Source organism: Molothrus ater, chromosome 2 (assembly GCF_012460135.2).
Source record: "Molothrus ater isolate BHLD 08-10-18 breed brown headed cowbird chromosome 2, BPBGC_Mater_1.1, whole genome shotgun sequence".
Lineage (NCBI taxonomy): Eukaryota > Metazoa > Chordata > Aves > Passeriformes > Icteridae > Molothrus > Molothrus ater.
The window spans coordinates 16,167,063-16,193,150 of NC_050479.2; the positions used below are offsets into that span (position 1 = coordinate 16,167,063).

A 26,088-nucleotide genomic window follows, 5' to 3' on the forward strand; every position below is an offset into this window, starting at 1 on the left:
AGAGGCCGCCGCCATCTCCGGGTACCGCCGCCCCGAGCGCGGCCGAGCCGGGCAGTCGGGCCCGCTGTGGGGCCATGAGGAGCCGCAGCAACTCGGGGGTGCGCCTGGACGGCTACGCCCGCCTGGTCCAGCGGACCATCCTCTGCCACCAGGTGAGGAGCAGCCGCCGCCCCGGGACGTCTGCTCGGGGCTGGGGGCGCCGGGCGGGGTGGGGCCGTGCCGGGGGCATGGGGCGGCTGCCGGGGCCGGGGGCTGCCGGAGGGACACGAACGTCCCTGCTCCGGCGGCCTCCTGTCCGCTTGTCCCGCCCCCGCCTGCGGAGCAGAGCGGGGAATGCTGAGGCGGTGCGGATCCTGCGGGTAAGCAGGATGTAAGGTGCACTTGGAAATCGCGTGGAAAACACAGCGAGTCTGAGCTTGTAAATTATAATAATATTGTGTATACAATGTCTTCATGGCCGTATGATACACACCCAGCCGTTGTGCACACTATATCTATCTATCTATCTATCTAGATAGATAGATAGATAGATACACACTACATACTATGTATATGTGTGTGTATATATGCGTGTGTGTGTATATATATATATGTATATATATATGTACACACACATATGTGTGTGTGTGTGTGTGTGTGTGTGTGTATGCACACACGGCAACAGCAGCATTCCGCCCCGGTGACAGAAGAGCCCCGAGCAGGACTTTGTGCCGCGCCTGTCAGCGCAGCGCGGTGCGGGTCCCTGTGCGCTCCCCCAGCCCGTGTGTGCGGCGGGACACGTCCCAGAGCTTCCAGTCTGTTCTCCCGCTGTCCGCACTGCTGAGCCTCTGGAGCGTCAGGCGGGGCTGCCTGCACAGGCGAGCAGCGAAAGAAAGAAAATAGCAGCGCTGGAGATTGTTGTGCACCTTGTGCTTTTTGGTCAGCACAGTGCTCTCTAAGTGTGCTTGTTCTACCCAGGTGGACACTGAGGACTCAGAAGGTGTTCAGCAGTGTCATGCTTTGTTTGGTTAAAACAATCCAGTATATAAAGATGAGCAGCAGGGTTTTCTGCGCAGATCGGTTACCAGATATGCTTTGTTGATGAGAGTTGCAAGAAACTGGTAAGCAATGAAAGAAGAGGCTGGGCTCCAAATGCACTTTGGTCAGTAAGATTTTTGTCACTGGCCATTGTTTTGAGCACAGGGTCCAAACACCTGTTAATTGATGTTTGTGTACTAATTACTGTAGACTCAGTAGAAACAAATGCAAGAACTGGTATATGTGGCATGAGAAGATAATTTTTGGCTCTTCCTGTGCTGGGGTGCAGGAGAAGCTTTTAGCTGTACTCCCATCTCTGCCTATTGTCAGCAAGATGACCTTGGGCAAGTCACTTTGGCTTCCAATGCCTGCTTTGATTTCGTTGTTTGTAAGATGAGAATGCTGATAACAGCTTCCATTAGGGGAGACATGGAGCCTCTGAGATTCAGAGCTCAAACATGCCCATGAAACGCTTGATGATATTAATATTTAACAATAGGAAAAAGGGTAAGTAAATGGTAATACAGGGGTTCATATTGCTGACCAAGAATTTTGTAATTGCTATTTAAAGCAGTAGGATGAGTGTTCATGATTGTGTATTGCCTTTTCCACTAAGGGCTCAATGTGTGGGAGAATTCAGAGGTGGGGAAAGTTTTCTTCTTTGTGTGGAAAGCAATTGGCGGGCTAGCAGCAAGGCAGAGGATCAGTGGTATCTCAAGAGGACCCAGAGAAATGCTCAATGCTCAAGGTTTCTAGGTTTTTAAAATATATTTATATATAGTCTTTCTGTTTTTTTCACTGCAATAGTTTGAAAATGTTGTGTTCAGCCAGGTGAAGAGATGCAGTGCTTGGGCAAGTTAGGAAGGTTGTCTTTGGGCCACATGCAGCTGTGTCTTTCTTGGGAGCAGAAAGTCTGTGGCTGGGTGGGCTTGGATGCTGCTGCTTCACTGCTGCTGGTGCCTTCTTAGTGCCTCCCAGGAAGGAGCCAGGGAGCCAGGAGCCAGGGAAGTGAGTTTTAGCCATGGAGCAGCCTGGCAGAAGAACCAGAAGATGTTTAAAATGCTTCTGAGGTGCCACTGCTCAGCAGGGGCTGATGTTGACTGTGACCCTGCACCTCGCATGCACAGCTGAGTGAGTGCAGCCTTGGCACATCAGCTGCTGTGCTCTGACAGGGGCCAGGGACACACTCACCTCTGAGAGGTGCAGCAAGGGCAACACAGAGTGTGCACAAACAGTGGGCTTTCATCAGGTGTTTAATACACCTGGAGCTAGGTTTTTCAGTAGCAGCAATTGATCTTGTGCTCATTCCAATCACTCTAGATCAATGTGATTTTACAGGGAATTTTTAATGCAGGATATCTGTGCTACCAGGCAGATGTGTTCAAAGAACAGGTTCAACTGAACCTGTTCAGGGCTGACAGCTTTCTCTGGCATCTTCCAGGATCAGGTCAGTAGGTTTCTTTTCCTGTTTTGCAGATGTTGCATTGTCCTTGTCAGTCCCTGTAGCATGCACAGTGATAGTTACCATCCTGTTAAAGGTTATAAAGGAGGAGAAGACCAGACTACTGGCTCCTGTCTGTGGGGGGCCTGCCATCTGCTGCATGTACCCCAAGGCACAGGGGCCAGAGGGATGCTTTGGTGCAGAGCAGACATTGAAAAGCACCACCAGAAGGATGTTCTCAGCTGCTTATTACACCTGTTAAATTGAATGACATAAGAAAAAAATGTGAATCTTAAGATTAGGAAATAGTAAAACTTAACATCTATGTACATTTTAAGTATTGCTATGGTACTATAAGTGAAAAGCATATGGACCTGATAAGGAAAGCTCCTACCTTGATGGGTAACCCCAGCTGTATTACAGAATCACATTGGAAGGGACTCACAAGAATCATCAAGTCCAGCCCTGGTCCTGCACAAGACCATGCTCAAGACTCACTCACATCATTTTACATCTGGTTTCACAAGCAAATCTACAAGCTTGCTAGAGCTACCTCAGTTTTCACCTGACAGATCAATGAGACAATCTGTTTAATTTGCACCTTTCAGCAAGATGCTAAATTACTTGCTTTGCTGCTCTTGTTAGAACTTCCTGTGCCTGTCCTGCTGAAGTTCTTATTGACACTTGCTGCCCTGTAGGAACTGGTGTGTTTTTTGGTTTGGGTTGTTGAAGGGGGTCTTTTTCTTTCCAGATTGATGGATAGATTTAAAAATAGGTTTGGGTATGATACAACAGTTTAAAGTCTTAGTCCAGCAATCAGCTTTCTGTTGCAGTGCTCTCAACTGGCAGCCGGTGGTGCTGATAAAATTCTTTGCTCCATGGATCTTCTGAGCAGTGTGATTTGCAGGATGAGACCTGCTAGTCTAATTAGCCATCACTGCATAGATGGAATGTTTGAAGACTAGCTAAGCTAAAATCCCTTTGACATCAGGGGATGTCAAATGTCAAACTCAATGTTTCTGTGGCTTCTTTAGCACCTTGTAAACATTGTAGTTTTCATATGGTGTTAGAAGGTAACAGAAGAAAGTAATTGTGGTTTTTAGGAGAAAACACTTCTAAAAAGCTCAAACAAAGATACTTAAAATATTAATTAGTATATTACATTGTTCTGCTAACATTCTGAATGTGCATGAGGAAAGACATGAATGTGTTGTCAGTTCCTGAGAGCCAGCCCCAGTGCACCCCAAAAGCTGGGACCAATTGTAGAGGAGTCAGAGGTGGTGAAATGGTGATAGCTACCCATGGATGTGTTTAATACAACCTCTTGAGCTAGACAAGTCCCTCCCTGGGAGCTGAATAGTCTTTTAAAGTCTGGGATGGGCCATTTCTCTGGGATTCCAATTTGGTACACGGAGACATTTTTTTTTTCAAATGGCAGCTAGCCAGCATGAAGAGTAGGGGAAAATAAACCAAAATGAGCATTTCTCAGCAGAGTGATCTCTATCAAGGCAGGGCTGCAGGTGAGTAGACACTTGTTGTCCTGCATTGGAGGGATGAAACAAAGTGTCCTCTAGGAATGTTGGGAGTATGTGGTCTGCCTTTTGAGACCCTGGTTTTGTTCACATGTGAGCACAGTGCTGAACTGGGACTTCTGTTACTCCCTGTTTGACTTCTCAAGATCAAAGACAATTTTTTTAAGCCATTTGCATTCCTATGTGCTACTTTCCCCATCAAACAGGTGAGTAGGGGTCCTTCAGCTGTTACTTGGTTTGTGAAGATCTTGCTGAGGCAGGGCTGTTGCAACAGAACTTCATTTCTACTCTGAGGGAGTCACTAAACATTGCTGTATTAAACCATAACAGTGGGGCTGACTGTGCCAGGTCATGTCTGTCAGGCTGTCACCCATGTGCTGCTCACATGCAGAGACCAGGAAATTGTAACTAAATCCCCTCCCCCTCAAGCCAGCTTTTTAAAAAATAGAGTTGAGTGAACCAGTGTATGGGAGAAATTAAAGAATGGTGGATGTATCCTTTTAAATTTTACTTTTGTAAAAGTAGTCTTTACTATTGTAATCTTTGCCCCTTGTCACACCAGCCCCCCCAACTGGTCTTCATTCACTGAAATTTTCTTTAAAGGCTTGATTTGATCAAAAATTCTATTGACTTTTGCCTCTTTGTCTCATTTTTTTGTTAGTCAAGAAGGTACAGCCAAGAAAGATGGTCTAAAAAAATTAAGGATAGTGAAGTGATGGGAATTAATGATGCAATTAAAAATTTAATGGAGTATTTGGGATGCAGGAGACTACTCAGTGCTCTGCTTTTCAGACAGTACTGCTTTTCAACACCTTCACATTTTTTTCCTGTACATTTTCCAAAGGAGGATATAAAAAAGGTTTTACGTTCATTTAGCTGTCATAAACCCAGTGGGCAGATGTATAGAAATACTTTTTTAATCTCCTAGAAGATCACTAGTGGTTTTTTACTTTCTAAAGATTATGCCACAGACCACTTACATAGAGGAGCATATATTCCACACTCAATTTCTAGTGTTAACTCAGTGCCCTCTTTTCCTCATAAATATGTAAAATTTAAACTTCCGTTTCCTTGATGTATTCTGCATTTCACTCAGTGACTTAGCTACTAATCCTGAGTGGATGAAGATGTCCAGCTGGATGCTGTAAACTTTACAGCCTGAAGTGTTCACATAAATTTTGCATTTCACTTGTGTGTTTGGGGAAGAAGGATGGGGTCTCACTTCTATTGGGAATTCATGTGCAGGCGCAGTGTGCACTTAGCATGAAATCATCTTTAGTTTGTTACCCTTTAGTACAGAGAGAAGTGATGGGACTTGAGGTGGTGATGTTTGTTCTTTATTCCTTCTGCCATGGTTAGAACCCAGTGACGGGGCTGCTTTCAGCTGGAGCCGACCATAAGGATGCCTGGGTACGGGACAACATCTACAGCATCCTGGCCGTGTGGGGGCTGGGGATGGCCTATCGCAAGAACGCGGACCGGGATGAGGATAAAGCCAAAGCCTACGAGCTCGAGCAGGTGCGTCAAGGCTCGGCATGAACCGGTTCCACTGTTTGGGTTTTCTTACTGGTGTGGTTTTGGAGAGTGCATTCACACTGTGTCTGGAATCTGGCAGGGTTTTCCCACCTTGGAGTACGTGTTCCAAAGACAGCAACAGCCATGCAGTGTGTGGTGTGCAGTGTCCCTGGCAACTTTCTGGCAAGGAGGATTTGAAGAACTGGATAGCAGAGAGGCTAACATCTGAATTTAACTACAAACAAAACAAAAATATGTAGAAGTCAAACTTCCATCGGTTGGCTGATTATTGAAAATTAGGCTTCTGAGAGGTTTTGTGTCCCAATTTACAAGGCTCTCTCTGATTAAGCCTTGAGGTCCTTCATGAGGTGTGTTATGGTGCAGAAAATCAGGCTTAGGCTGCTTGGATCTTGCAGCAATTTATCTGCTAGACCATTCTTCCCTGTAAAGAGAAGCATGCTATTTAAAGTGGAAGTCTTTGGAATGTGCATGGAGGTTGTCCATGGTGTGTAGGCATGTTTGATCATAGCAGAGAAGGTATCAATCTCCAGTCTGATGACACCTGTGCTGGAGAATTGGAAGGGAACATAACTCACACAGTTAAATACTAAAATCTGCATCTGGGCATGTGAGTATCAGAAATGAGAATGTAAACAGAGGTGGGTTAAATGTGAAGTGAGGGACTGTTGGTGTCCTGCTGTTGTTTTGGGGTTACTGGGTAAGTTTTTTGCTGGTATGTCCTACTTGAACCAGGGAGGTCCATGGTGACACAATAACCTTGACTCAGTTTGCATGATCATATTTTGAGGCTATATTTTTGGGGTGAAAAGGTAGGGTTGATTATTTAATGCACAGTCTTGCACTTCTCTACATTCCCATTTGCAGCCCTTTCTCTACGAGTCACTTAATTTTTGCTGTACTGCATAAAGAGTGAAAGAAACTCTGGAGGTTTCGCAGTCATGTCAATGTCTGATGTCAGCTACCAGTGTTCCCTAGATCTGTCATTCAAAAAAATTATTGTTAGTATTCTTACAAGACTTCCTTTTCTTCTTCCATTCTTCTTACTTCCTTTAGCTGATAGAAGGACCATGGAGAGTTGTTCCACTGTTTAGAGAGGACCTTAGGAAAAAGACTTCTCCTAGATGGGAATGAAATCTGATCAGTATATTTAAAAAAAAAAGCATGCAAGACATTTTGGGCAAATACACATTCTTTTTTACCTTTGGCAGGACATTAGTAGAGGGTGTGAACTTTGCCACTTCTGAATGTTGTTTGTAAGAGCTGATGAGGCTGGAAGTGTCACTGGTCTGTTTTGTTCCTGCAGAATGTTGTGAAGCTGATGCGGGGACTCTTGCAGTGCATGATGAGACAGGTAATGCCGTAGGATTGAGTTGAATTAGTAGATGTTGTATGTACAAAGCATTTCATTGAAGTGTGTAGTTCTTGTGTCTTCTGTGGAGTGACTTATTCTGTGTGTGTGCCAATGATGGTGTGGAGAGTCTTCTTAAAACTCTTGAGGAAAACACTAACCTGGCTTCCACTTATTGTCCAAGTAATGTTTTGAGACTGTTTGTAGCAAGTCAGAGTTTTGCCTTTGCAAACTGATTTTCACCAAGATGGATGCCTGTAGTTTAGATCTGTACTCAACAAGGTGATTTAATCGTATTCTTTCCTGTAGAGATGTGGCTTTAACTGGAGTCTAAAGTCAGAGTAGTGTTTAAGCCCTCTGATCAATCAAAACTGAATGTGGTAACAGGATTAATACCTCAAGATTCTCCTCACCTAAGAAAAGTTGTTAATTTTGAAATAATTTGGAGAATTTCTTCCAAAATGTTTCAGATTTGATATTTGTGATGTTTTTTAGGTAGATAAGGTTGAGAAGTTCAAACGCACTCAGAGTACCAAAGACTGCCTCCATGCCAAGTACAACTCAGCAACTTGTGCCACGGTGGTTGGGGACGACCAGTGGGGGCATCTACAAGTGGATGCAACTTCCCTCTACCTGCTCTTCTTGGCACAGATGACTGCATCAGGTAAGCAGAAGATATTTTTGTCTTTTGTTGCAGCCTTTTCTATTCCAGCTTTTATTTTAAAAGGAAAAAAAAGAGCTAGAAATCAGCTTCAAAGGTCTTTACAAAATTATTACTCAGAAGCAAGTCATGTTTCTCTGGAAAAAAGATATGCCTTAAATGAAATTTCATGTTTATAGTAATTGGCAGCGTCTATGCCCTTAATCAAGACATCAAATACATGAGATATTTGGAATCATGTCAGAGAAGTCTCATGTTTAAAGACTTTGTAGGGGACAACCACGTTTCTTCAGAGAGTGGCAATACCAAGTCAGGTGCACTTGTGCCATCAGTGTTTCTTCTCTTACTGGTGCTGTTTTATCTTGTGTTCTTCTTAATTGTACTCCTCCTGTGAGGATAAGGATTTGTTTTCTTACATGTTTTTCTGTCCTTGAAGCCCCTTGCAATTGATCCCTGCAGAGCTGGCACCTGGTCATCTTGAAGGTTCCTAGGTAGAGCACTGAGCAGGCAGAGGGCTGGGGAGCTGCAGAAATTGGTATGCACTGTTCTGGAGAGGCAGAGCTGGCTCAGGTGCCTCTGCTTTTTACCCATGGTCTGAGTGTCACCCTCACAGTTTTGGTTGGTCTTTGGTTGGTTTTTGGTTGGTCTTTGAAACAGTCTATATTGGTGGGGTTTGAAGTATTTTGTCAGTAGCAAGTATTGAGGCTTGTTGCCTGACCTTTGGAAATCAGTATGAGTTTTTCCTTTGATTTCAGTGGGCAGGGGTTGGAAGCAAATAAACATAAGCATGAAACTCACTGAAGAGTAGCTATTGCAGTTCTGATACAATATAATTATTCTCTTTCCTTCTTTTGATCAGGGCTACGTATTATCTTCACCCTTGATGAGGTTACCTTTATCCAGAATCTTGTTTTTTACATAGAAGCTGCCTACAAAGTTGCTGTAAGTAGTTATTTATATGTAAATGATCTGAACACTGCTCAAGTATGGGTGGAAAATTATTTATTGCTGGAGAAGTAAAATAGGGACTTGTTTTTTCCACAAGAAAATATCAGAACCTGTCAGTACTTTACAGTGCAAGCAGCATCTTTGGAGATGTTGGGAGGGCTGTGGAGGATTTACTGCTGCGTGGGTGAGGTATACTTGTTCTATCATAATAACAGGAGGTTTTACTGATAATTAGTAATATTTCCTGATGTCTAATTTTGAGTCTTCTAGGCCTTTCTGGAAAGGGCAGGTTGTTAGCAAACCAAGTTGAAGGGACATGGGGAGAAACATGCACAGGAGGGGTGAGGGGCTTTGTGTGTTCTGTGAAGGCAGTGATTTGTGATTGTACACATGACCCTGCTGGGGTGTATTTTATGTGCTTTTTCAAACATGAGGAGGGTCTCTTTTGAGACTTGGAGTCCCTTTTTTCTTTCTTTCTTTTTTTTAAGGGAAATAATAAACTAATTTAATGTAGGCATGGGGATTTTCTGTGGGACAGGGGGCAAAACAATGCTTTTGTATATAATCATGCCATTTTTTTCTTGATGGTATTGTTGCAGGATTATGGAATTTGGGAACGTGGTGATAAAACAAACCAAGGAATCCCTGAACTAAACGCGAGCTCCGTGGGAATGGCCAAAGTGAGAATGTCTTCCTGACACCTCCTTCATGGCTGCTGTGTTGTGCTTGAGGGCTCTGACAAACCTGATGGCTTCCTTTGTATGGTCTTCTTGGCCACTGCAATAGTTAGCTGATTGTATAAGAACTTTTGTTTAGGTGTGAGTATTTTTTAATGTAAAATTTTTGAGATTATGGCTCTCATTGAAGGACCTCAGCACAGTTGTTCCAGGCATTGCAAGAAGGGTGCCAGATTAATTGAACCATGAATCTGACTCAGATTCAGTGAGATGCAATCTTATAAAGTGGCCTCTTGTTTTCTTTCCCTCCTCCTTCCTTCTTCAGCCTCAGTGTCGTATGTATTGTCATGATAAAACCAAGTCAAATGTAAATTCAAAAAAACAGCAGAATATCAGTTTAAGAAATTTTCTACAAATAGTTTAAAGAGAAAAATAAATGAAGATATACTTAAAAGAAAGTGGATATTTCTGGTTCCCTCGTAGCACAAGGTCACGGCGATACTAAATGAAGCTCAGAAGGCCATAAATGTAAATGTGTAATTGACAACTACCTCATTACATGATGTCTGAGGGACAGACAGAAGACAAATATCATCAAGGTTAAAGGTGTATTTGCCTTTCAGCAGGATTTATAAGATTTTGTGTGCTCTGCAAGAGGGAGAGATTGCTGGTCTTGGCCCCACACTGATACAGGAGGCTATTTTGAAATATAGGGCAGGACAAACATTTTTTACTAAGTACGTCAGTGTTTAGATAATATCTCTCTGGAAACCCAGCTCCCATTTTTTTTGCATTGCCTTTAAATTGTAGGAAGGAACACCAGTACATCAATGCTCTATCCTACTAGTTGAAAACCAGAAATAGTTACTTTTCTAAAATATTGCCAAGCTTCCCTTTAAAGATGAAAAAGTGTTGGTGGGGCAAACTGCTGTCTTATGTAAGTTCTTTCAGAGGTTAAATACAGGTGCTAGGGTACATAGTTGGTTTAAAAGGTATTAATTGATTTTGAGTTGTGGTTTGGTTTTCTTTGAAGGCTGCTTTAGAGGCAATTGATGAACTAGATCTTTTTGGAGCTCATGGAGGACACAAATCAGTGATTCATGTTCTTCCTGATGAAGTGGAACACTGTCAGGTAAAAATTAGTCTGCTCTTTGCTTTACTAGGCGAAAACCTAACACCCTCTCCCCTTTGTTTTTAAATTAAATGTTGATTAACTAAGCCAAAATGTAACATAATAAGGATGGCTTCAGGCTATGCTGCTCATCCTGTTTCTCGTAGATCATGTGAAACTGAATAGGGTGAAGCATTCTCATTCTAACTCAGTTAAAAATAACTGCACAGACTTCTCTGTCAGTTTGGAAATAGTATAGTCTCATTTGCATTTGACATAGCTTTTGAAGTAGGCAAATTGTTTTACATCCCTCTCTCCTTTTCTTGTTTTGCTCAGTCTATTCTGTACTCCATGTTGCCAAGGGCATCCACATCCAAGGAGATAGATGCTGGCCTTCTGTCTATTATTTCTTATCCAGCTTTTGCAGTGGAGGATGTAAACCTTGTTAATGTAACCAAGAGTGAAATCATATCCAAATTGCAGGTAAGGATTTACTTATTTTTTATTTTCTAAAGAGAGAAGCAGAACCTCTTGCTAAACCAAAAATCCAAATTAAACAAGGGTTGCCAGGTGGTTCATCTGTGCATAAAGAGAGGGAAGAAGATCCCTAAGTGACCCCTAAAACTCAGCACACACCTTTATGCTGATCTTAGTCTGTGAGGAAGAAGTGTATGGGAAATTTCCTACAATGTTGTCTGTTTTTACAGGGCCGCTATGGCTGCTGTCGCTTTCTCCGAGATGGTTACAAGACACCCAGAGAGGTACTTCTGATGTATATTTATGATGTATATTTTCAGTAATTCACATTAGAAGAATTTTATGTCTTCTTTATAGACATATTTTTTTTATATACATGAAGGGGTGAAGATCCCCATCACTGCTAAGACATCTTAGTGGATTTGGGAGTGTGGTGGTTTGACAGGAAATGTGTTTTTTGAGATGCTGTGTTTTTGGCCAATAGATATTCAGACTTTAATATTGGCATTTAACCTGACCATTGAGACATGGACACGCCTCTGAGAACACGGAGTTAAAAGCAGAGCTCTCCCCTGGGAGGGTCCTCTTGAGTTTCCGGCGGGAAAGAGTTCGAGTCTCTCCCCCGGCCCAGCTGCTGGCTGGGCAGGGGGAGGGGAAAGCCATGTGGCCGAGAGAGGTAGGCTTGAGCCCCGGGGTGGAAGGGTGGAAGAGAGAGAAAGAGAGAGACACTGAGAGCCATCGGGCAGCCCCCCCTGAGAGACACAGAGAGAGAGAGAGAGAGAGCCGCTGTCTGGGACTGTAACCTTGAAGCTTGATAAACATGGGCCTGCGCCGGCAGCACAGCTGAGACGGAGAAGAGGGGGGGGTTCAGCCGGCCGCTTGTAGGAGCTTTTAACCCCTTTTTGGAGAATGAGAACTTTACAGATCATTGACTTTTCCTAGAAGATAGAGTGGAAGATGAAGAAGAAATGGGCCAGTGTGAGAGAGGTCTGAGCGAGTGAGAGATAGTAGAAGAATAGAGAAGAATCCTAGTGAGAAGAGATGATAGAGTGGCTTTTGCTAGACTCTTTTTGTATAGCCATAGACAGAACCATGTTCCTTGTGATACAGAGACTGCATTCTAGGGGGAGGCAATGGCCTCAGGACCAAGAAGGTTCAGTGTTGGTGCCCCTCGGCCCCAGGGGGTGAAAAAATATGGGGGGGACAGGTGTCCCAAAAGGAGAGATTGTGAGGACAGGTGTCCCAAAGGAGAGACTGTGCCTTTTTTAGATCAGGACAGAGCATCCTTAAAAGACAACCCTAGAAGCAGTTTTGGTCCGTGTTCAGTAGTGAGAGCACTAGACATAGAAAGGAAGAAGTCACGACGGCAGATGTACTCCGGGCGGTGCCACGAGTGACACAGAAACACACGAAGCTTCAGCTGTGTTTCCAGGGGAAGCCCATAGTACAAGAAGGACTCCTCTCCTCTTGATGAACTGAAGATTGATTGTCTAAAAAGTGGTGCTAGACTGAGAGTTAGTGATTTGAAGAACAAATGTATTGGGTTAAAAATTTGGTAGAGAGAAGAAGAAATGCACTTGTGAAGTTTTCATTTTCCCTGTGTGTGTGTTCCTTTTTATCTGTAGTTGTAGAATAGTTAATAAAGTTCTAGTTCTTTTTCCCTAAGTAGGAGCCTGCTTTGCTTATTCCTGGTCACATCTCACAGCAGAAACCAGAAAAAAAGTATCTTCATGGAGGCACTGGCATTGTGCCAGTGTCAAACCATGACATTTTTGGTTCCCTGACCGGGAATCGAATTTTGGGAGAATGATAAGATAAAGTTGTGAGTAAAGCTGTGAGATGAGACCAAAGAAGAATAAGAACAAAGCATGTATTGAGTTAAGGTAGATGCATAGTAAAATCTAGAGATGAAAGTTTTCTTGTTTTGTAGAAGTGTTGAAGTGTTTTATAATTTTGTTAATAATTTTAGAAAGTGTGTTCTCAGAGGCGAAGAGTAGAATGTGGTGGTTTGACAGGAAATGTGTTTTTTGAGATGCTGTGTTTTTGGCCAATAGATATTCAGACTTTAATATTGGCATTTAACCTGGCCATTGAGACATGGACACGCCTCTGAGAACACGGAGTTAAAAGCAGAGCTCTCCCCTGGGAGGGTCCTCTTGAGTTTCCGGCGGGAAAGAGTTCGAGTCTCTCCCCCGGCCCAGCTGCTGGCTGGGCAGGGGGAGGGGAAAGCCATGTGGCCGAGAGAGGTAGGCCTGAGCCCCGGGGTGGAAGGGTGGAAGAGAGAGAAAGAGAGAGACACTGAGAGCCATCGGGCAGCCCCCCCTGAGAGACACAGAGAGAGAGAGAGAGAGAGCCGCTGTCTGGGACTGTAACCTTGAAGCTTGATAAACATGGGCCTGCGCCGGCAGCACAGCTGAGACGGAGAAGAGGGGGGGGTTCAGCCGGCCGCTTGTAGGAGCTTTTAACCCCTTTTTAGAGAATGAGAACTTTACAGATCATTGACTTTTCCTAGAAGATAGAGTGGAAGATGAAGAAGAAATGGGCCAGTGTGAGAGAGGTCTGAGCGAGTGAGAGATAGTAGAAGAATAGAGAAGAATCCTAGTGAGAAGAGATGATAGAGTGGCTTTTGCTAGACTCTTTTTGTATAGCCATAGACAAAACCATGTTCCTTGTGATACAGAGACTGCATTCTAGGGGGAGGCAATGGCCTCAGGACCAAGAAAGTTCAGTGTTAGTGCCCCTCGGCCCCAAAGAGTGAAAAAATATGGGGGGGACAGGTGTCCCAAAAAGAGAGATTGTGAAGACAAGTGTCCCAAAAGAGAGACTGTGCCTTTTTTAGATCAAGACAGAACATCCTTAAAAGACAACCCTAGAAGCAGTTTTAGTCCGTGTTCAGTAGTGAGAGCACTAGACATAGAAAAGAAGAAGTCACGACGGCAGATGTACTCCGGGCAGTGCCACGAGTGACACAGAAACACACGAAGCTTCAGCTGTGTTTCCAGGGGAAGCCCATAGTACAAGAAAGACTCCTCTCCTCTTGATAAACTGAAGATTGATTGTCTAAAAAGTAGTGCTAGACTGAGAGTTAGTGATTTGAAGAACAAATGTATTGAGTTAAAAATTTAGTAGAGAGAAGAAAAAATGCACTTGTGAAGTTTTCATTTTCCCTGTGTGTGTGTTCCTTTTTATCTGTAGTTGTAGAATAGTTAATAAAGTTCTAGTTCTTTTTCCCTAAATAAGAGCCTGCTTTGCTTATTCCTGGTCACATCTCACAGCAGAAACCAGAAAAAAAGTATCTTCATGGAGGCACTGGCATTGTGCCAGTGTCAAACCATGACAGGGAGTAATCCAGGTATCCACCCTGGAAAGGACACATATTTGAGGGAGGCTAAGGGTTTAAAAAACAGTTATTAAGGACAGAACTTAATTCATAATTCTGTTAGAAATTAACCATTAGATATTCTTATGATGTCTAAGATGAAGTGGTATCTCTGAAACATCCCAAAATATCTTTGAACTGAGGCAGAGCCACAATCATTTGGGAGACACTTAGATCCTGAGATTAGAAAGGATGGATTTGTCTAGAGAACCATTAAATGAGTTTGAGAGTGAATGTGACAAAGAAGTCAAGAGACTGCATGGAAACTACTTTTGGTGGGTTTATTGGTTTCTGTGTTATAATTTGTATAAAATAGGCTGCCATTATGATTGGAATATAAGTGGCTAAATTAGCACTGTGACTAAATGAGTGTGGTTGAATCTTTTAGGATCCAAGCAGGCTGCACTATGATCCTGCTGAGCTCAAGCTCTTTGAGAATATTGAATGTGAATGGCCAGTATTCTGGACATACTTCCTAATTGATGGAATATTTAATGAGGACAAAATCCAGGTGAGGAAAGAAGAAATTGCTTTCAAATTGCAAAACCATTTACCTACAGTATTTTGTAACTTTGTTCCATGTTTGTTTTGGGTATTATTTAGATACACCATTAGCAGAGTGGAATAGTCTTCAGCCAGTTTCACCTTCCTGGGGAGTTCATGACATGGTAGAGGCAGCAGGGCTGTGCACACTGGGGCCTGGTTGCTCTCTCCCTACCAGGCTGAGTGGCTCTGTTAGCTGGGGTGGTAAAACAGGGTTAAACAGAGTTTATTTGCCTAGTTTTGTCTTATCACCAACCTTGATGCCCCTTTCTCAATTACTTCAGGATGAGGCAAGCTTCTTTTTCCCCAACCTCTCTGGCTTGGCTGATTTGTAGTACTTTCAGTCTTTTTGTACATTCAGAGAGATTTGGGATTGGTTTATGTGGGGCAATTTCATTTTCACTAGTTCCCTAAGTCACTTCATGCCGTTACTGTGCCAGATATGCAGTGGTCAGTAGAGCTAAATTGATTGAAGCCCTCCAAAGATTATGGTGGCACCTGGGGAGTATTGGTGATTTTAAAGAGCAGCAAGTAACCAGACATTCATACCAGAACTTCTGCAGATTGATAGCTTGAAAGAAATTTAAAATGTATGTGATTTAAAATTGTCTGGCATGCAGAGGGATAGGAGATTGCTGAGCTCCTCTATAAATTGAAATGTCATCAGAAACTATTAGAGAATTTCAGACCAAAAAGCCCTCTTTCTGTATCAGTTGTTGCAAATCAAGTGAAATTCCTTCCACACTAGACACATAAAATGTTTTCCTGAACACAGTAAAAATAGTCCGATGAAGAGAGAAATGACATTATTTCATGAGGGGGAAAATCAGAAAGTTTACAGAAACTTCAGTCCTGTCAATAAAATACCACTTCCTGAAGCAGGCTCTAGACCTTAGTTGGATTATCTGAGACAGTATGTACCTGGTTGTTTTGGTTTTTTTTTTTTTGGTGTGCAGATGGACTGTTCTAGGGCATGGTCAAGGCAATTGCTCCCAGTCTCCACTGTTCAAACAGAGTTGAATGAGTCACTGAGACACTCAGGTGAGTGTCTAGTCCCCAGTTACTGCTGCAAACAAATGGTTTTGCTAGAAAAATAAGCACCCTGAGGACTCAAAAAAAGTGGAGTGGGACAGGATACTAAAATGTCAGTGTATGTGAATCTGTGAGTACCATACTTTGAGTGATCCACTTTACTCAGGAATAGCAGAAAAAAAGATTTCTGAGGCAGGTGCTGTTAGTGTTTGAAAAGTTTCCCTCTAAGTATACATCAGAGTCTTTTTCCCTGTAACTTGTTGAAAGTATGGTGAGATAGAGTGTTCAAATTGTAGATATGAGCAAAGTCCTGTATGCTAAAGTAAGCAAATGCTGAGGTAGCTGTGATCCCATGGGAAGTTTGAACAGAGAGAGAGAAGAGTGATGAAGACCCTTTGCGCCAGGGAAAGAAGAAGACTTCTGTTCTCAGAGATGAAGATGAAGATGATCTCAGAGATAGATAAAGAGAACCTTTGCTCTTGAACAGCTCATCCTTAAAATAATACCCCATAAATTGACATGGCCCATAAACACAGCTGTCAGAAAAGCTGTGAAAAATGGGAGAGACTTCACGATTGCAGATTTCTGGGCAGCTGCTATTCATGGAAATTAAATGCCACAAGAGAACTGTTTTCTTGTGGAGAAGCCTCCATAAATTGACAAGAGGAACTCCTCTCCCTAAGTGAACTGAAGAAACACTCTTCTAGAAGTGATAAACTGACTGCATTGGTTCTGTACATTGTTAGCATGAAAAAAAAAGTTGTAGGGGGGAGAAGTGTTCTAAAGGCTTTATTCTGATTCTTATTATTCTTTCTTTTAGTTAATAAGGTTTTCTTTATACCCTTTTAAAGTTTTGAGCCTGCTTTGCCTTCCTCCTAATCCTGTCTCACAGCAGGAAATGAGTAAGTATATTCCAATGGGTGTACTGGCATTTGGCCAGCACTAGACCCACCACACTTCTCAGCAGGAATATACTGGAAGTTTTGTAGCAATGTGTTACAGTTTGAAGACAAGTGTTCATGTTTCTGATAACACTGGGATGCTGGAACAGTCTGTGATAATTTGAACCCTGTTCTTCCGTCAGCAAGTCATGATTCCTCCACCCCTTTTTTTCTTTTTTAAATATATTAACTTTCAATAAAAAAGTACTGCTCAAAAGTACTTTATTGTTTCAGTTTTGCTGACTGTAATGTGAATTCTCACTGTCTTTTAAAAATAATTTCAGGTACAAGAGTACAGAGAGGCTCTGGAAGGAATACTTATTAGAGAGAAGAATGGATTAGTGCTAATGCCTGAACTGTATGCAGTCCCTCCAGAAAAGGTATTGTGAAAATGCAGTGTCCACTTCAGTATGCAAAGTAGAGAGAGCAAGAGGAATGTCAGTCTTATAGTTTTTCTGTGTCTGATGAATTTAAACCAACAATAAAAAAGACTATTGCACATTATTTTAAAAAGTAAGAGACTTCTCACAACTCCTGCTGAGAAATGGTAAACTTAAGGCTTCCAAATGGTCACATTTTTCACTTGTAAATTTGATTGTCTGTGGAAATATCACAGCAGGTCTAAAATTTACATCTTTAGAGCAAGACACATATTTAAGTATTGATACTAGCTTAGGAACTGAAGCTCAAAGAAGAAATAAAGCATAGACTGTCCTACCTGTCCAGTCTATTGATTGCTTGTGCTGCCCTTTTCCAGAGCATGTATGGGAGCCAGGTTTCAAATGGATTAGGGTTTGGGCTGGGATTTTGGTTTGGGCATTTTCTTTCCCCCACCTTTGCTGTTACTGTTTATCTCATTCTCCCATTATGACAGAGAAATTCAGATGAGCTTATGTGCTCTTCCATGCTATTTGCCTTTGTATCCCTCCCTGCCAACTTCTTCTCCCACTCCAGACTTCTCAGCCCTCACTCACTAAGGGTGTGGAGCCTCCTGGGTTGGTCTGAGTTGCTCAGCAGATGCCTTGCTCGCAGATCTGAGGTGGAAACTGAATTGCCTTCCTAGTGGGAACAAGCGTGTAAGAGTCCAGAGCCTTCTTGTGAATTTTGATATGATGACAATGATCTGAAAAACATGCCACATCAACAGGGTAGATTTTGTCTGTCTATAAAAGAAATATGAAATGGCTGCCTGAAGATGAAATTTGTGAGGGTTTTTGCCCTGCCCTCAATAGATCTGTATACTGCAAACTTAAGGCAGTTTTTCTAAATTAGTAAGTCTACTCCTAATTCTTCTATTGACCATCCTTGCTAATACAGGAAAGGTGGAATAATCTTAATAGTGGAAAGCACCTTTGCTTCAGAAAGCTGGGTAGACATCAGTGAATTTAACGTGTCATCTTGGAAGGGGTTGGAAAGCAGACACCCAGTTACCTATGCTCAGCCCAGAGGGAAGGCAGCAAAGGCATGGTGAGAAGAAAGTGGAAGAGCTAATACCAAAGCTATAATTGCATGCACAGTCCCCATTCATCCTCCAGCTTTGAAGGGTGGGAAGAGGTACAAAAAGGAAGTGTAGTTCTTGTCCCCGAAAATGCATAGCCTTAGAAGAGAAACCATTACATCTCTATGTCAGTAGTAAGGGCAGTTGAAAGAGTTGATGTTAGACTGTGTGTCTGCAAACACTTATATGTTATTGATTGTTCTTCACAACTTTAGGGTAATTTTTCTTGCTTATGTATTTGTTTTCAGGTGGACGAGGAGTATGAAAATCCTCACTCGGTGGATCGTGTCCCAGTGGGAAAGTTGCCCCATCTTTGGGGCCAATCGTTGTATGTCCTGAGCTGCCTGTTAGCAGAGGTAATTATTCCTTGCATAGTACATAACCTTGTATTTCATTTTGTTTGAGATGGCTTGGGCTTTAAGTACAGTTTGGTTGACAGGTAGGGGACAGTGTGTTTTCCAGTAGAAACATGTACATGAACCATGAAAGGCTGACTTTAAGCTTTCAGGACCTTTTTTTTTTTTTTTTTAAATATAGCTAAGCAATTGTCTGTTTCTAATCAAGCTGAGTAAGTTGTCACATGGTCTGGAATATGGTTAGAATAGAGGAGTATGCCCAAGCTGACTTGACTGTTCCAGAGCCAGGATTTTGGGCTATTTCAGCTTTACTAGGCTATTCCTTGCTCTATGGCATGATGTATCTACTAGTCAGACACATTCAAGTCAGACTAGTTAAAAGAAGCACAAATATATCAGTGGAGCTACAAAAAAAAATCACTTTCCTGGTAAAATTATGTAAGTTGCTGTAACTCTGAAATAGGAATTCTGAATGCAGATTGTGTCAGTCAGAACAATTTTCTTGTTCTTCCAAAAAATACTGCAGCCATCGTTTTTATTGAATGTACTACTTTGTGGACAGGGTAGACAAACCAGGCTTTAAGTCTTGGTGTCCTGAAAAAATATGAAAATTGGTTAGGATTTATTCTATATGTCAGAAGCCTTTTGCTTAAATTCTGTTTCCTTACTTTTTTCTTTCTTTTGCATTTGTTTTAGGGATTTCTTGCTGCAGGTGAAATTGATCCCTTAAACAGGAGATTTTCCACAGGATTTAAACCTGATGTTGTGGTACAAGGTGAGGGAATTTCTGTGAACATTCTGTGTGAATTGAATCATGTGGTGGCAAAGTCCCTGTATACAGGAGAGATGAAAGATGTGTTTAAAAATAATGTGGATTTTTTTTGCATAGGACATAGATGGTTTGATGACACTGTGAGAAGGAGAAAGATTTTGTTTGCTTAGCTGTCTTTTTCCAGGAGGGAGGATCAGGTTTAAGGCACTTAAAAAATTGTTAAAATTTTAAGACTTGTCTGGAATTGGAGAGTGGCAAAATTAATCTTGTAGTAAAAAGGAAAATCTTGGCAGTTTCTAGAGAGAAGAAGCAGGACTGAAGGAGATGAATTGGGTTAATCAGGTTTCATGTAGCCCATTTACAGAGGAACCAGAGAGCACTGAGTGAGGAGTATCCCTGTACACAGAGGTGAGGCAGCCAGAGTTACCAGCTTTTGGCTGCTGCAGGGAGTGGCCTCTTTAGTTTGTGCAAGAGCAGCCCAAACCAGAAATTAAGTAGAGAGCAAACCCCAGCAGTTCAGGTCTTAAAGACTTTTCCAGTGCCTGGACTATGCTGAAAGAGCAACCAGCTCATTTATCAGGAGTAGCCTTTGTCAAGGATCCTGTGACCTGGCCTGGTGCTTGTTTACCCCCTGTTGGTGCCTTATGGGAGTAGCATTTTATTATTCTGAAGTGCTTGATTTCTAATAGAAATAGAAGTGCTCTCTTATTTTTAGCATTCTTTGGCAAGTATTAACAGCACAAAGAATACTGCATTACTAGTCCCAAATCAATAAGCCACTTATCATGGGCAAAACCTCAAGTGGGACAAGAGATGGGTTTTGGGCCTGGATTGTAAATTCCTCTATTAGGGAATTTTTTTTCCTCCCTACCTCTGCCATTTTGTGTCCTCTGAAATATGTATTGCTACACAAGTAACAGCACCTGTTCCCCAGTGACTTGGCTGCATTGTTATACTGTACTGTGTTAAAAGAACAAAGATTTTTCAAGTCATCTTTCCCTTTGTTCTATGGGGGGAAAGTCCTAAAAGAAACTCTTTTCTAAAAGAGATTGTGTGATCCAAACTAGTGGTACTCAAAGAAATCAGAAGCAACTGATTAAGTCCCCAAGAACCTGCTTTAACTTCAGCTTTGACCCTGCTTTGAGCAGGAGGTTTGAGTAGAGACCTCAGAGGACTCTTCTGACCCCTCTGACCACGACTGTTGTCCAAAGTGGACAGGAATAGCAAGAAATACTGAGAAACAGAGAATTAAAATCTGTCAGGTGCCCTATTACAATCCCTTTTGCTTTCATGAATCCATAAATTAAGAAAAAAGTGAGCTCTTCAGACCTTTTTAGTTAGCTAAATGCATTTGTTGAGAGGTGAGAGTAGAGACAGTCAGTTTAAAAGAGTAGAACATTGGTTTTCACTTGTGTTTTTGTTTTCTGTTACACAGTAACTGTTTTGGCAGAATCTAATCAAATTAAGAATCTGTTGCAAGACCGTGGAATCAATGTTCAGAGCATTGCTGATATCCATCCACTGAGGGTGCAGCCAGCTCGCATCCTCAGCAACCTCTACACCATGCTGGGTAAGTATTTCAACATGGAAGCCTCTCTGCTGCCAGACAAGGTATTTTTTTAAGAAGCTTAGCCAACTTAAAACTTCTGTCTTAAATTAGATACTCAAAGAGGTAGAAAAATTACCTCATTAGAAATGGCAAAGAAAATACAAGTTTCCCCGTGCCCTTGGAGTTAGACAAAAACTGACTCTTCATTTGTCCTCCAGAAACTACTTCCACAGAGAAACTGGTTTTTGAAAAAATGCCTGGTAGAACACAGAAGAAAAAATCAAGTATTTTTCTTTTGAGAAGTCATTTGAGTCTGGAAACTGGGCAGTATGATCTTTATCTTCTGAGCAGGCAGTCTGGGACATTTTCTGCTCCAAATCAGGGAAGCTGTGCTGCTATCAGAGCATCTTTGGGCTGTCAGGTTCTTGCTAAAGTTCCTTCCAACCTGGAGCTGAGATAAGCTGCTGAAACTCTCTGTCTCTGTTGCAAACCCAGAAGCCTTTAGGGCTTTTCTAAACACAGGAATTTAAGTACATTCCAGTTCCTCAGCAGTGGCTCTCAAGTCCTGTTTTTCCTCAGAGCCTGAATTGACTTAAATAAATGCTCCAAAGCTCTGACTGGTTCTAGTTGTTAAGTCTATTTATAACTTTATAACTTATTCTTGATAATCCTTGATGGAATTATTTGGGTCTTGGTAGAAAGTTTGTTACACGTATTCCTAATTTAACTTAGTTTTACTTCTTCAGGCATGCCAGCAGCTCATGATTTAAAACTGTGGATACTGCCTGCTATAAAATAAAATTGAGGTGGGGTGACTCAGCACTGGTAGATTCTTTTGCTGTCTGGATAAGGGGAGCTGTATCCTGCTTCTCTGTCAGTCTGGAGCGTGTTCCCATGGCAATTTGGTTACAGATAATGCTGATGCTGTTCATGGGGTGAACATTTTTTGTTGTGGTGGTTTTTGTTTGTAAGCCTGTTTTTTTTGTTTTAACAGGGAGCTTTTTATGGAATCATTCAAAGTAATGGGGCCTCCAGATAAATTTTAGAAAGTATGCCTTTTACACAGAGAAGCTTCTGTGAAAGAATCTGGCTCTTCATCTCAAAGTTCTTCTAAAAAAATGAAACATTTGCAGGGTTTTGCTGAAGCTTACATTTATTTTATTATAATCCATAATGGCTTTCTTTCACTAGTGGGGGAGTGTGAGTAGGATGATTTGACACATTGTTTTTAACAGTGACTTCCTTGGAAATGTTCACATTAGTATTTTTTCAGGCTGTGGTTGTTTGGTTCTTGTCAGAAAGATCCAAGTCAGCTCCTGGCTGCTGGTGCAAAGGTTGGAGTGTGGATCATTGCTAATAAGCTCTACTGAGAAAAGTGAAGCTTACTGAAGCCTGATGAAAATATTTTGTTGTTTTTAGATGTACTTTGTGTGTTGATTTAGCCTGCAGACGTGAGTTTTTAAGGTCCTATATCTGAAAACACTGGAATTTCTGGGTTATGTTGATAGCTTTGTTTTTTGTAATATCACATCTTCACCTTCTTGGTGGGGAAGGTTTGGGTGCTGAGCAATGACTGTAACTATAAGACCATATCCATGACCAGTGAAGCCAAAATTTTAATTTTTAATCCGGCCTTTGAAGGACTCTGGTTATTATATTGCTGCTTGCTACAAAACCAGTTTGTAGTTTGTAGCCTCACACTCTGTTACTGCTTTTCTGCCTTACTGGTGTTAGAGGAGTAAATTTTCCTGTCTGAAGTGGTTATTTTGGAAAAACACAGGAGTTGTTAGTAAAGTTTTTTTTTTCCCTTTCCTTTCCAGGCCGGAACAAGAACATGAAATTAAGTGGCCGACCACACCGGCACATAGGAGTGCTGGGCACCTCCAAGCTCTACGTGATAAGAAATCAAATATTTGCTTTTACCCCTCAGGTAAGCATGTAAAGCTGACAGGAAAATCACTCCTTTCTTAATGGTGAATCATTAGTGAAGCACTTTGCTTTTCCCTGCTGTCTTTGTACCTTAGGTGGAACAGGGCTGAAACAGCAGATGGGCTTTACTTTGTTGGGTTTTTAAGAGCATGGGATGATCAGCATGGTAGAACTGCTGATAAATCTCTTTTCAGTCATACAGAGTCTGGTTTCTTTGGCTTCTGGCTTAGGAGAGCACAGTGAATCAATAGTACAGAGTTGTTACTGATCTCTGCCCACACCAACATTCTAATCAATGAAAGAGTTTCTGCAGAAGTATATCACTTAATATATCTTTCTACCAATTGTTTGATGAAAAATTTAGTACCACATAAGTGTGCCAAATACTGTAACCCTTAGGAAGTGAAGGTGTGATCTTTTCATTTTGTTGTTGAAGGGGTAGTAATGCTGAGAAATGGATGTTCTGGGTTTTTTCTCTTTAGTGAATTTTTTCAGTGTTGCTGAAAGTTTTGCTCCTCATAGAATCAATGGTTCCTATTGATACATTTAATGAAATGCAACACACTTATTTCAATAGAATTATTTCAGCAGTTGGTACTAGATGGCCAGGGAGTCCCCTGCTCCAAGCATGTACAACTGATGCAGGATAAAGAATGCATCCACCCTTCTAAACAGATGTTTGACTAATGAAGTCTTTAAACTCCAGCTGAAGGCATTCAGTGGACTCTGTAGAAGGCTTCTGTACTGCTTCATAATGTCCAAACAAATCAGATTTACTGCAAAAAATGTAGGTCCTTCCTCATTCTTCCCCATGTCAGTTGATCACAAGCAGCTGTATAAAATGTTAGTTGTTGTGTTACTTCCCTGTACCAATTTTCACTTTTGTAAATAAGGGAAAAAGTCCTTAGAGATGTGATTTTTGTTTTTCAAAATACCTCTTAGTTCACATCTTACTGTGTAAGTAGGAGCCAATATTCCTGCTAAAATCTTGTCATGTATCAAATAAGGATATTTTTAATACTTACTAGGATATTCCAAAATGGCATTTATCTTTACATTAGCAACACAGTAACAATTCCTGTTTATTCAAAATTTTACTCAAACCTCCATAACATTTTCCATTGTACTTTGAAGCCAGACACTTCCCCTGACTTTTTTTTTTGAGGTGGATGGAGTTAATGTTTAATGTCACCTTCCTAAGATTAGCAATTAAATCATCTTGTTGATCTTGACTAGTGTCCACAAAATTTGTGATTTTGTCATTTGTATTTCATTCTCTTTTCTAGTGAAAACATTGATTAGGTGTGGGGCAAAGGCTGACTTCATTCAGATACAGTAATTCTGAAAAAACAGTTAATAACTACCTTCTGAGAACAATTTTAAAAGTAGTTCTGCTTCCTAGGAATTTTTGTCAGCTCACTAGTGTGAGCTGAATTTTGCAGAAGTTGGCAGGTGTCAGCCACTTTCTTATACTTACCATCTGGACTAATCTGTTGAGATTGGTTTTTGACCATTTTACTTTATCATTTTGTAATTATCTTGTCTGTCTCAAATTTGCTTTGTTTTCCTTTGCTTCCACACGCTGGAATTGGACTGACTTTTTAAATAGCTCTTCCTTTTTAAAGATGTGTTTCCTTGTCTCTGGATTTCTGGGACTTTTTCTTCCTGAATTACCAAAGCTAACTGTGAGTGGCTCAAGGATTGTTTGGGCTAGTTCCTAATTCCTTCTGTGAAAAAATTTCTCAGGACTTTGTCAGTTTGAACTTCCATGTTCTTTATGCACTTACCCCTCCCCAAGGCTTATGGGTTTGCTTAACTTTTGTTGTGGCTGCTCTGACATACTCTCCATTATTTGTCCAGCTTCTTTGGTTCCAGCTCCTGAAGTAGCCACAATAGTCTCTTACTGTGGTTCTTGGCTTCCTGCTGCAGTGGGAGCAGCACTTTGCCATTGCACATTTCATGTGCCTTTTTTCCTCAGGAATTGTCAGCTTTTCTGTGTTCTGCCTGACTTCTGGATGGTTCCCAAGAGATAGGCAGTTACTGGAGACATACAGCTCCCAGTCCCCAGTGTGCACTTAAGCCTGTTTATTGTTTGTGTTACTATTGTTAGCTTTTTTCCACATTTAGAGTACTTCCATCTTCTAGATCATAGGTCAGTGTAATTGGTCATTGGGAAGATTCTGCTTCATGGCTGTGGTTGCCCAGGTTTTGTTTGTACAGCTTACTTTGATGGTCAGTCTACAGGTGTAAGAAAATGGACTCTTGCACAAGCATGGATTTCTTTGTCACAGTCTGAGGCCTTGTTAATTCAGGTTAATTCAGGTCATTTGTGTTGTGGTCAGGAGTAGCTCATATGGCTTTTGTGAATGATTTAAGGGAAGAAAAAAAAAAAAAGAAAACACTAACAACTACCCCTATGATGTCTTTTTCTCTTCTCTAGTTTACTGACCAGCATCACTTCTATCTGGCTCTAGACAACCAGATGATTGTGGAGATGCTCAAGACAGAGCTGGCTTACCTCACTTCTTGCTGGAGGATGACAGGGAGACCAACCTTGACATTTCCCATCACCCACACAATGCTTGGTAAACTTAATTTTCAGTTTCAAGCAGATTACTGCAGGAGGATAGGATGGATGTTGGTTTGAGAGGAGACAGGTAGCAGGATTTTTAACATCAGAAGTACAGTTTAATTTTCTCGTGTTTATGCTGAATTTGGATTACATGGTGATACTTAATTTTGGTTTTCTTATGTTTCTCTTCATATGCTTCAGTCACCAACCATCTCCACGCTATTTCTGTCTAAAGAAATTTAATAGAAGTCCCTTTGGAACTTGTCTTGAGTGGGTTGGTGTTTGTCTTTAGAACTTATCCAGGGGTTGTGTTTTGTTTGCTTGTTTGTCTGGGATTTTTGAATAAGCTAGTATTGATAGCAATTGTGGGTTCTGCTTAAAATTTGCCTGATTTACATTGTAGACAACACCCAGTAATACACTGTATTTGGATGAGATAATTTAAGAATGTGTTGATGAGCTTCTTCCATTATTCTTTCTTAGTTGATGATGGTACTGACATTCATCCAGCAGTTCTTGCCACAATAAGAAAATTAGAAGATGGTTATTTTGGAGGTGCAAGGTAATGTCAGAATACCCAAATTATTATCTCTGTGATTTTTAAAATTAAATCCTGTAAAAGTCTCAGTTTTGTACTTGTGATAGTGCACAGACTTTGTACTAGAATACTGCAGAGAAGGAGGTTTTAGCTTTAATTATTATGTGGCAATCAAATGGTAGCTGGGCCTCAGGTGCAATGGAAAAGATCTGTCTCCCAAAAAGTGTACCA

The 26,088-nt window shown here is 41.5% G+C and overlaps 1 protein-coding gene across 1 annotated transcript in view; it reads left to right on the forward strand.

The window, feature by feature from the left end:
- PHKA2 (phosphorylase kinase regulatory subunit alpha 2) overlaps window positions 1-26,088 on the forward strand; it is a 47,533-nt gene continuing 21,445 nt past the window's right edge. Inside the window, exons 1-17 of the mRNA XM_036385486.1 lie at window positions 1-152; window positions 5,350-5,508; window positions 6,830-6,877; window positions 7,370-7,538; window positions 8,395-8,477; window positions 9,083-9,163; window positions 10,194-10,292; window positions 10,608-10,754; window positions 10,979-11,032; window positions 14,516-14,638; window positions 16,928-17,023; window positions 18,390-18,497; window positions 19,194-19,272; window positions 20,705-20,839; window positions 22,639-22,748; window positions 25,188-25,332; window positions 25,803-25,881. Coding sequence (XP_036241379.1) covers window positions 75-152; window positions 5,350-5,508; window positions 6,830-6,877; window positions 7,370-7,538; window positions 8,395-8,477; window positions 9,083-9,163; window positions 10,194-10,292; window positions 10,608-10,754; window positions 10,979-11,032; window positions 14,516-14,638; window positions 16,928-17,023; window positions 18,390-18,497; window positions 19,194-19,272; window positions 20,705-20,839; window positions 22,639-22,748; window positions 25,188-25,332; window positions 25,803-25,881 — 1,793 coding nt within the window. The 5' untranslated portion in view covers window positions 1-74. The remainder of the gene's footprint in view (window positions 153-5,349; window positions 5,509-6,829; window positions 6,878-7,369; window positions 7,539-8,394; window positions 8,478-9,082; window positions 9,164-10,193; window positions 10,293-10,607; window positions 10,755-10,978; window positions 11,033-14,515; window positions 14,639-16,927; window positions 17,024-18,389; window positions 18,498-19,193; window positions 19,273-20,704; window positions 20,840-22,638; window positions 22,749-25,187; window positions 25,333-25,802; window positions 25,882-26,088) is intronic.